We start from the raw sequence: 12,325 nt of genomic DNA, 5'->3' as shown, positions 1-12,325 counted from the left end.
CTATAATGTGTGGTTCGCTCTCTCGTTTCGTCCTCCGCCATCTGGATTAAGGCGAGTCACTACATCACCAACAGGACTTGGAGTGCATTGGGAATTGGGCATTCCAAATTGGGGAGAAAAAAAAAAACTAAAAAACAAATACAATGCAAACGAGCAATCCGACAAAACTAAAACGCTCCCGTTCTAATCAGGGCATAGACGCGGTGTAAATAACTGATTTGTTGTGCTGAATAGACTCTTTGTTTTTAATGAGTGCTTTTGTGAGTGCAGAACTGTTTATAAACCTGCAGTAACTGAGTGACTGCAGTCATTGTAATGAGACAGTTTATCTCGATTTCTGTGTACAATTTATTAAACAATTTAATAACAGTTTAGTTTTGTCATTAATATGTAGGTCAATGTGACTTTGATTTGTATAACAATAAAGTACTTTGGCTGAACTGTTCTTAGTTTGTTTTGGAGGTGTAGCCAACATAAAGAATATGGCATGAATGGCGTGTTTCAAGAATAACCATCATTATTATTGCATCTGATAATGAGACCCATTTGTCCCAAAGCTGCTATTGGTAGATTTAAAATTTAGATTTTTTAATTCCCAAAAATGCAACCACTGAGGCCAAAAATTATCACCGATTTTACGTGAACAAGATCGCCATTGAAGATCTAAGGGGATGAATGGTTAGTCTCGCCACCACAGCGTTAACTGAATGTAGTAATTAACTACATTCAGTTAGTGATTTAAATTTAAATCGGCTGTTAATAATAATAATTTTGAATATTGAATATGTCATGTTAATAACTGTACATGAACCAATAATTTAAGCAGTACAGACACATATTGCATGTCTGATGTTAGTTTTTGATTTTATGCCACCTTTCTCAGGCTTTAGAGGTGTGTTAAATGTATGAGGAGGTGTATTTATCAACCTGTTACTTGTCACACAGGCATATTGAATCAAGTAAACACTGGTTTTGTCATTAACAAATCATTAACAAACATTATTACAATATTTAATGCATAAAATATGTTTAAAAAAAACTTGAGCGCAGCTCATATCCACCATTAAAATCTGCTAATATGGAGAACCTTGTTGTTGCCTACTTTGCGATGTCATTGTAATTTAATATTTTAATCGACATTAAAAATCACATTTACAATATCAAGAGCAATAATCGACAAGTATGATTTTTGTCAGAATCTTGCAGTCCCAGTTGTTACCATGGAGATTGAAGCAAAATAACTTAGCAGTGACCAAGACTGCTGAAAAAGTGGGCAGTCACTGATGTGCTCTTGTACAAATGCAAATTTAGGGTTTCTGGGACAAAACTAAATAAAATAAAAAATCACAAATAAACATCTGAGTAAGCATTTTCTAAGCAAGGAGTAATATGTTGGACTATATAAACAGAAACAGATGGTATAAACTTACATAAACTTGGTACAAAGTTTCTTGTAAGGTACAGTATGTGAAGAATCTCCCTATTCAAGTCTGCTCTTTGACCACTGTGACGGAATGAAATCCGGCCTCTGCTTTTGTTCTTTGAAAGTTTCAGGGATCTAACATTAGAAAGCTCACCGTTGGATCATTGGATTTTCTCAGGCTGTGAGTCAAGTGTAGCAGCTGCTCCACGGCCTCACTGGGAACATTTGGGACCTGTAAAAACACACGGAGTACATTAAAGCAGGCTCAGTATAAATCTAGAACATGGAGCATGAGAATAAATAAATTCGGGGGCATGTCCCCCTTACATTTAGACATTTTTATCATTTCCCACTTTCTGGGAAATAATTATTATATTCTGAGAGTTTTGTTTAGCTTGGCTGTGGTGTGTAGTAAAAAATAATGTATCCTAACCTTAAAGGGGTAGTTCACCAAAAAAATGAAAATTCTGTCATAATTGACTCAGTCTCATGCTGTTCCAAAACCCTTTGACTTTTGTTCTTGTGTTGAACACAAGTTTTAAGTCAGCATTCACTTTCATTATATGGAGACAAAAATATGCCAAGAAAGTGAATGGTGACTGAGGCTGTCTTTCTGCCTAACATCTCATATGTTCCACATTTATAACATGAGCGTAAATAAATGAGGTAAAACTTTACTATTAGGTTGTATTTGTAAAATGTTAATAACAATAGTTAACTTGTAAAGCTCTCATTAATCTTGGTTAGTTCATTTTAACATACAGAACTGTGCAAAGGTCTTAAGACCCCCCGAACATCATGTCAGTCTGAGATTACATAAAGAGACAGAAGCAATTGAGACAGCTGAAATAGATTGAAGAAGTGTTGCAAATTCTCCAAGAAGAATCTGCCAACAACCAAGAAAAACGGTGTCCAGGTGTACCTAGGAGAATTGGTGCTGTTTTGAAGGCAAAGGTGGTTACACCAAATATTGATTTAGCTTTTTTATGTTTACTGGACTTTGTATGATATTATGTGATAAATAAAACCTATTTATGTCATATTTTTGAAGACATACTATGCATTATTTTTCACAAGTGCCTAAAACTTTTGCACAGTACTGTATATTAATATATTTTATTAAATTAAACATTGTGTGCTAGTAAATGCATTCTGAACTATCATGAACCATCGATGAACAATTGTATTTTTATAAATAAACAATAACAAAGATTAATAAATTATGTAAAAATACATTGTTTGCTGTCAGTTCATGATACCTAATGCATTAACTAATATTAACAAATACAACCTTATTGTGAAGTGTTACCGTAAAAGATGACAAAATTTGAATTACTGAAGTATTTAAATTACCGGATTATGCAAAGTTTGTTAACGGTTATATATACAGTATGTCATTGAAATTCAAACAAAAATAACTTTATAAAATACATCTTTCCCATTATATAATATTACATATACCCTGATATAAGATTTTGGTCATACCGCCCGCCCCTAAAACACATTATTGAATTAGGCATCCAAGATAAGTCTGAAGGCAGTGTGACTGACCATGCCCTGTAGAACAGCCATCTCCTCAGCCTTGGCCAGTGGTTTGATATTGTGAAAGAGAAACATTGTGAGAATCTCCGGGCCAAGCCACTGCTGCGTGGTGCTGCTGACCTGTGGGGGCTCTGCTAGAGCGATGACACGGAATGAAGGGTGGATGGGGAAAATGGATCTGTGGAGGTGGAAACCAGACAGTTGGAAAGAGTAACTGGTTATTTATTTCCATCAAGCACAGCCTCTTTGCGGATTCATCTACAAGCTCCAACCATAATGGAGTAATAGTCCAAAAACTTCAGAAAGCTATTTTAAAGGATAGTATACCTAAAAAAAACCTGCCATCAATCACTCACACTCATGTAGCTTGGAAACCATAAACTTTTTATCTTGGAACAAGATATTTTGAAGAATAGATTGGACAATTACATTTTTATATTATAGCATGATATAGAATATAACATGATATAGAACTTTTATAGTGCTTTATGGTAGCTTTTGTGCTTGATGGCCATCCCCAATCACTTTCATTACAAGGAGAATATATTTTAGAGTCAGGATATTCTTCAAAACAATTTTAAAAGAAAGTCAAACAGGTTTAAAATTATATGAGGATGAGTAAATGATGACAGAATTTTCAGCATGGGTGACCAATTCCAATAATGCTTAAACACAGGTTTTTACTGTAGCTGCAAATTCGCCCTACATATTTCTCTTAACTTACCTGGTGATGAGAAAATACATTCTCAAAAGCACTGTCTCTGGCTTTTTTTTGTCACACAGGGACATGTTCACTACTGTTGCAGCACTTTTGTGTCTTGTATTTCAAACTAGTTTAAGTCGGCACATTAAAGGGATAGTTCACCCAAATTATTATTTTTTTTTATCATTTACTCACCATCATGCCATCCCAGATGTGTATGATTTCTTCTGCTGTACACAAATGACAATTATTAGAAGAATATTTCAGCTCTGTGGGTCCATACAATGCAAATGAATGGTGACCAGACCTTTCAAGCTCCAAAAATCACATAAAGGCAGCATAAAAGTAATCCATACGACTTCAGAACATTGATGGGTGTGGATGAAAAATATAATCATGAAAAATATAATCATATTTAAGTCTTTTTCTATTATAAATCTCCACTTTCACTTTCAGAATGTGAAAGTGCAAGTAAAGATTTATAGTAAAAAATTATTGAAATATTGTTCTGTTTCTCATCCACACCAATCAAATTGCTGCTGATGTAAGATTTAACCACTGGGGTCATATGGATTACTGTTATGCTGCAATTATGTGATTTTTGGTCAACATTCACTTGCTTTGTATGGACCTACAGAGCTGAAATATTCTTCGAAAAATCAATAGTTTGTGTACAGCAGAAGAGAGTCATACACATCTGGGATGGCAAGAAGGTGTGTAAATAATGAGAGAAATTTATTTTTGGGTGAACTATTCTTACTAAGCCTGACGAAGAACTTAGTAGTCAAAATATTGTCTTTTTAATCTTTAAAATTACATGGGAACATGTAGCAGTGTGCAAAATTCCTTCATTATGAACTATTCCTTAAAGCACTGAAATATCACTGGAACTTTATTATTTAAATTAAGTGTATGTCATTTCACACATGCCTCCTTTCAATGTAAATTAGGTTAATTATTGATTGCGCTTCCTAAAAATTGCCCTGTGCTACTGACATCATGCTATTACCTCCCGAGGAAAGAGATGCTCATGTACATTTTCTATTGATCATGACAGCAGTAATTCATATGTGCAGTGTGGTCCAGCACACTTTCAGCATGTTTAAGAGATGATTCAGGTGTGTGGATCAGGATAGTCATTGAAGCTGTACAGTCCCGGCAAAGTGAGACAGATCAGGTTGGTCTGCATCATCAGACAGCTCTGAATCGGTCCACAAAATCAGAATTGCAGGGTGCAAAATGTGTTCAGCACAGATTTTGTGTCTGTGTTTGCACCATTGCTTGTTCTGCGTAATTCCTTTAGGAAATTGGGTACTAAACCAGCGCAGACAGTGCATGCAAAACAGTGCTTTCACAGTGCGCAGTTCATTCTTTGTGAATTCTCCCACTCAGTGTTTACTGTGCAGTATTTAGTAAGTAGTAAGTTAGTTAGCCATTCTGAACACAGCAAATTAGTTTTCTAACAGAATACAGAGGCAATGGACAAAGAGTATAATCCGGTGACCTGAAAACAGGATTACAGTCAAAGCGACTGTCAGTCTTTGTATTATGATAATGATATATTTCAGGTGGCATAACCAAAGGCACCAGATCACTGATGACTATATGAGAATGAGGGGAGGTGAAGCCAGTCCATTGATCTTTCAAATTGAATCGGATACACCCATGTCAAGATCCATGCTCTCGCTGATTTCTGGCACAGCTGATGCTGTATCGCTGACATATAGCTCATATACTTTCTGCATCTTCACCTAATCCCACTAGATAGTTATGTTTATTTCTAAACAATGAAGCCCCCTCCATGAAATGCATAGACACACCCACTGACACACAGAGAGGATAGAGATACTTCATTATCACACCATTTTAGATCTTCATCAGATCAACTCTCTCCTGTTGCCTAGCAACACCTGCATACATTCCAAGTCCTCCAAGCCCCCTTTCTTACATTTATCCAGCATTACTGAATGTAGCAATAATCATACACAGGTGCATTTAATTATCATCTTTACCCATAACACTGAAGCTCAATGTTCAAACTCATTAACACAAACAACATTGAAGGAATCGTCTACCCAAAAATAACGATTGAAAACTCTATATTAAGAAAGTCATATAGGTTTGGAATGACGTTAGGGTAAATCATGTCATAATGTAAATTTTTGGTAAAACAATTAGAGAAAGATCATGTTTTGTGGTGGTTAAATTGTTCTTGCAAGTAGGCGTTACACAATGGAACAGGCAATACGTCAAAGGCAGAGAAAGAATCCTGGATATTAAGAATAGTACGAGCAGACACCATTTAATGTGAAGGCACCCATATTCTGCTCTCAAGCATAGTGAAGATCACTATGAAGATCAAAGACATGACCCCTTGCCACAGAGCCAAGTGAAGTGAGACTTTTATAGGTGTCATTAATAGGCTGTATAGTGAGGAGTCTGAGGCAGACAGGAACAGGGGCTGGCTAATTAAGAGCAGCATTGAAACCACATGAAGAGAGCAAAAGTGCAGCCTGAGACATTGGCTGGAAACACAGGAAGAGGAAGTGGCTTTATTTCAACCTCAGACGTGCCACCACAGACATACTTCCTACCCGTCAAGGTGTGGCTCCAAATATACGTCCAACAGCACTGATTTGTGAGGAATTCTGATTCAGATTTGACTTTTTAATTAAATTCTGGTTTCTTTAATATCTATAAACATACGGAATTTCACCATTCTGGTTACTTAATGGTTCTATTAGCAACTACTAATGCAAGGAATTTAACATTTCTGGTTCCAATTCTAATTCCATTTAACTATTTTAACAAGTCTGTCACTGATTATGTTCCACTTCACTTTTATATTAAAATACTTACAAATGGTTCCGATTCCAATTCCATCTAATGATTTTAATGATCGTGGCTTTGATTCTGATTCCACAATGTTTCTTATAACAACTACTACCATTAGGAATGTAACATTTCTGGTTCCATTTCCAATTCCACTAGACTATTTTCATGATTGTGGCTCTGTTTCCGATTCCACTTAACATTTCTATGAACAACTACAAACATAAGGAATTTAAAGGTGCTGTAAGCGATTTTTTCATGGAAGGGTACTCAAACATTTTTCATACTCCCTGAAAGATATTAATGAAATAAGTGTTATGAGATATCTCACCAGTCTCTTTGACAGCTCTAGACTTTGTAAACAGCAAACAAATAAAGTGTATGCAGCCCGCGGTCTCTGATGCTTTCTGCCTGTCAATCATTTTGCATGTACTCATAGTATTGTAGTTGCAGTGAATTATTGAGGCTTACTACCATTTTTATGCCATGTTGTTCATTAAAGTTGTCAGTTGAGGGTGCTATTTTGCTTCTGTTGTTTTTCACAACCGCATCTGCTCGTGTTGGTCTCAATAAAGCTAATTTGGTCTCTTTCTAAAATTGCTTACAGCATCTCTAATGTTTCTGGTTCCAATTCCATATAATAATTTAGCCTAAACGATTGTGGCTCTGATTCCGATTCCACATATAATTTCTTATAACATCTACTAATGAAAGGAATTTTATGTTTTTGGTTCTGATTCCAAAATCCACGTTACCGATTTGATGATTGTGGTACTGATTCCGATTGCACATAATTTTTTATTAACAACTACTCACGCAAGAAATTTAAAGTTTCTGCTTCTGGTTCCGATTCCATATCACAATTTTAGCGATTGTACTTCAACTTCTGATTCCACTTAACATTTCTATTAACAACTACTAACATAAGGAATAAAAGTTTCTGATTTCGATTCTGAGTCCATGTAACAAATTTAATGGTTGTGGCTTTAATTCTGATTCCACATGACATTTCTTACAACAACTACTAACATAAAGAATTTAACGTTTCTGGTTCTGATTCCAATTCAACATAACAATTTTTAACGATTATGGTTCAGATTCCAAATCCAATTAAAGTTTCTATTAACAACTACTAAGGTAAGGAATTAGAAGAAAAAGTTTCTGGTTCCAATTCCACATAAAGATTTTAGTGATTGTGATGAATTCTGATTCCATTTAACATTTCTATTAACAACTAGGGCTAGGCGATATGGCTTAAAAAATAATATCTTGATATTTTTCAGCCTACTGATGATATCCCATATATATATCTCGATAATTTAGTATTTGCTCTGTAATGGCTCAAAAGAACCATAATTTCATCTAAACAGCCATTGTAGCCAATTCAATATTTCAGAGGCATTAAGTAAAAATCTATATAAAAAGGAAGGCATGTTTAACAACTAATGTAAGAAATTTAACATTTCTGTTTCAGATTTTGATTTCACTTAAATCCAATTCACGACTTCAAACATTAAAAATTATACTAATGAGTATTTTTGAGGAAGAATGACAATGGAAAATGTTTAGTAAATAATTTCTTATTACATTCAGCACCCTAAGAAGCCTGTTGTCAAATGATGAGATTATTTCAAATGTCAACAAAAAATCTTTAAATTAAGAAAATCAAATCTAGCAACTTCTTAGTTATCTCTCTTAAACCCATTCACAGCAAATAGGCATTTATACTATAATAAGTAATAAGTATAATAAATTTAACCAGTTTCCAAACTGTTAGTTTAATTGTTAGTCTGAGACAGAGTTTCAAAACATAGGGATTGTCTTGCTGTCTCCTGCCTACATAGACAACTGTCTTCAATGGCAGCATCCTAACTGAAATGGAACCTCATAAGAGAGCGATTTAGAACACACTACAAAGGTGGCAGCTCCACGCGTCATTCAAATAACGCTCCATACTGCGCACGGGAGACTCGTCTAGCAACTGATTTCAATATAGGTGATGCGAAAGGAACGACGTGATACTCTGAGTATAAATACGCATAATGCACACACATCTTGGGTAAAATAGTCAGTTTAGTATCAAATTTAAAAAAATATATATTTTCAGTATTGAATATACAGTATTTTAAAGGGGTCATGTCATGATGAATCAAACATTCCTTGATATTTTGACATATAAGAGTTCTTGGTGTAAATAACTTTCTACATACTGTAAATTTCAGAACTCAAAACTTAATCCCAAATACAATAAAAGCATTTATTGAAACCAAGCTGCAAATATGCCTCATTCTCTATTTTAGCAACTACCCTACGTACTTTAATTCATGGCCAAATCTACAGCTTAAAAGCATTAACGTCTACTTAAAATCATCGCACCCTTGGCCACTGGTGCTCAGTTGATTCTCAGAGAGAGAGAGCAGGACCTACTGTGGCCTCACTATTCCTGAACATCAAACGTATTTAAACATTCACAGATAGACGTCTTTGACCACTTGATACATATCTCGGGCCACTTTTAAAAGACGTGGTGTCACGTTACAACTCTGAAGAGGAGAAACTATTCTCTGTCATTCAGCTGCTGCCTCTTGCTGTTTTGAGCACAAACACATCATGGACGCGTCCTTTCACCCATCTGCGCTATTTTTAATTGTTGGTGTATGATAACATGCGCTGAATGGACGTCTTTGACCGTATAGATGCATTTCCAGCAATGTGCATTTCAATGCAGGATGATACTGGATGTGGATGTGTCTTCAGCGTATTTCAGCGTGGATTGCTTGTAACCCAGTCATAAAACGATTCAAGCTTTGCAAAGGAACTGTAATTGAAGGATGGGGTTGTTAAAAACATCCTGACATCCTGTTTACACTGGGCACGTCCATTGACAAGACACAGCAGCTTGACACTGTTTACACTGGGCATGTCAATACATTCTAAACCATTTATTTGTGTTATTGGCAGTAGTATCACCAGCTTGTGTAGCGCAAAATGGAACTGTCAGCAAAACGCGACAAATCGCAACGGACGCTTCCATGGTAGACAGCATCACTGATTACAATGGGTTCTAATGCTTTTTAAGTGAAATGACACTTGTTTCCGGTCTAGACAGGGTGTGAGTGTTAACAGTTGTGCTTGAGATGAACAGTTTAATTTATGCGGATGCAATCTGTTGGATGAACATTGTGTGTAAACCCTGAAATTTAGATTTATAATGTTGTGGAGCTTGTTCATTCTCTTCAGATTGAGTTAAAAGTTTGAAGGAGGTGCTTATGCCAAAACCAAGCATTTCAGACAGAGGGCCAGAGATAGAGTGGAAAATTATCTTATATTAAATTATTAATGTTTAAATGCTACAATTAGTTCAACAGATAGTCCTGCCCCAAATTCATGCAAATGTTTGAGCCAATTGTTTCTGTGTCAGGCTAGAAATGGCTTACTCATAGTTGTCTCTGCATACTAAGAATGGATAGGAGTATCACTCAAAATAATCACCCACAATATGCACACAAATTTCACAAAGTGCAGTTAGGATGAATATAGGAAAAAAAAATTATCATATCAATTTTAAAAGATGGTTAAGGAAAAGGAATGGGCTGTTATGAATTGGCACATATCTTCCAAGAGACACCCGTGTGAGCTCAGCACTCATACAGGTGTTGATTAGCACAAGCTTCCGGTTCTGTAACTTGATCATGGCACATTGCCGACACACAGCATTTGGCTACATCTAACATTCACCTCAGCAACAGCTCCAAGTTCGTAAATGCTATTTTTACTGGGACGTAGAGCTGTCAATTTTTGCAGTTACAGAATTTTAAGGAATAGTTCACTCAAAAATGGGACTTCTATAATCATTTAGTCACCCTGCTTTTTTCAGTTGCTTAAAAACATATTAATGGCTAAAGTCTGATAACACTGAATTCAGCACAATCTGGACTACAATAACATGTGAGCAACATGTGTGTAGATGTTTGTATTTTTGAGAAAATAAAGTTTATGCGTGGTTTTTGAAAATACTAAAATTCGAAGTCATTGAAATAAGGCCATATAACACATAATAATAATTTTTCCACAAGACTTTTAGAACTGGATCTTGTACCCTAGAGTTTTTGCTACAAAATTATGTGAAAACCATCCTGATCACTCATTCAAACAAAAACATTTAGTCTATTTAGTTTAACTTTTGTAAGACACTTTTAGTGTTTGAAAGGTCATATGTGAGGAGATGTGAACTATCATGAATATTGATTGTAATTCACACCTGAGGAGACAAAGACCCCTCCCCTGGGCCATCAATGAGGATTGTGACAGAAAGAGAATGAATGTGAGGAGACTTAATGTTCAAAATCAAGTTTTAAGTTAAAAGAAGTAATATGACTATACATTTTCTATACATAAAGACTTTACTTAATTTTAGACCTACACAACCATTTAAAAGAAGTCTCTTCTCAACAAGGCTGCAATTATTTGATCCAAAATACAGTAAAACAGTGATATTGTGAACTCGTTTTACAATTTAAAAGAACAGTTTTCTAATTAAATATATTGTAAAATGCAACTTGTGATCAAAGCTGAATGCTGAATTTTCAGCATCAATACTGCGACAACCTTCTGCTTAACAGTTTAGTGCTTTAGCCCACTACACCACCACCACTGTTATTTACATCACATTTGACACATTTACACCCTAACACTTATTAGCAAGCACAAGCATCATTGATGGCGAGGCAGCATATTAACTAGTTAAAATATATTCTAAACATTCATATTTATTTTTGTCATATTCATCATTATATTTTTATATCATATTACATATCATATTTATATCATACAGCATACAATTTAAATGCCTGCTTTAGCTGAAACAGCATTTAAATGTAACTAAAACTTGCCTATTAGGACATATTTCAAATTTCAATACTCTGAATCCTGGCTGGCAATCTGGAAACAGTCCCACTAGTAAAATATGTACATGTTTATATAAAATAGCATGTCAACTAATATGTAAGTAAAACTAAATGACTTACTCATCTGAAATTGTATCCTCGGCTGGATCAAGTCTCTCTTCAAAATGCTAACATTCATCGGAGTCCCGCTCTTCTGAGGAAAATGTGGACTTTTCCTAACCTGTGTATCATGCCATCTTCTAAACGCGCAGAAAAGTGAATGAACTTCATGTTTTAAAGGCACAGTTGGGGGCGTTTACCATTTGCATTGATCGTCTCAGAACAATAGCCTATGAATAGCGCCCTCTGCCTGTGAGTGTGATCACATTAGGGATAATTAGCTGAGCCAGGAGAAAATGTACATCACTTTGTTTCATACAGATTACATTGCAGGAGAATATTTGTTTTAAATTTGAATTGTTTTATTTAAAAGTAGACATTGTAAGCTTTCTTTAGACATATGTTTCATGTTTGTGTGATAAGTATTCGCAGAGTTGCAGTTCATTTTTTTTACGTGTTTCAGAAATATGCTCGCAAACACACAGACAGCTGAAAGCTCACCCTTTTTATTTTCTTTGTTTTACAAAAGCACAAGTTTTTGTTGTTATTGTGAGTGTACACAAATAAAAGTAGACACTTTATAGTCTCTAATGATGTCTTACACTTATCTGTATGTCCCAAAATGATGGAGTATTTTATGTTGTTTCCGCTGTAATCCAGCAGGACGTGCCGGCGCGTCTGTCGACCCCAGAGGGTTAAGGCTTTTTAAGCAAATATTTATAACTGCCAAAAATACTTGCAATTAGGCCAACTTGGAAAAAGTGAAACCACAGCACTGGGATAGGGTTAGTTGGGGTTTTAAGTGACTGATCAGACCAT

General features: G+C 35.4%; 1 protein-coding gene across 1 annotated transcript in view; it reads right to left on the bottom strand.

Annotated features, from left to right (window-relative positions):
• vwa8 (von Willebrand factor A domain containing 8) overlaps positions 1-12,325 on the bottom strand; it is a 163,012-nt gene that overhangs the window by 109,084 nt on the left and 41,603 nt on the right. The window contains exons 15-16 of the mRNA XM_052143089.1: positions 2,975-3,143; positions 1,578-1,655 (exon numbers count right to left, since the gene is read on the bottom strand). Coding sequence (XP_051999049.1) covers positions 1,578-1,655; positions 2,975-3,143 — 247 coding nt within the window. The remainder of the gene's footprint in view (positions 1-1,577; positions 1,656-2,974; positions 3,144-12,325) is intronic.

Source organism: Xyrauchen texanus, chromosome 14, assembly GCF_025860055.1.
Source record: "Xyrauchen texanus isolate HMW12.3.18 chromosome 14, RBS_HiC_50CHRs, whole genome shotgun sequence".
NCBI lineage: Eukaryota > Metazoa > Chordata > Actinopteri > Cypriniformes > Catostomidae > Xyrauchen > Xyrauchen texanus.
This window is presented reverse-complemented; position numbering and strand designations above follow the sequence as displayed.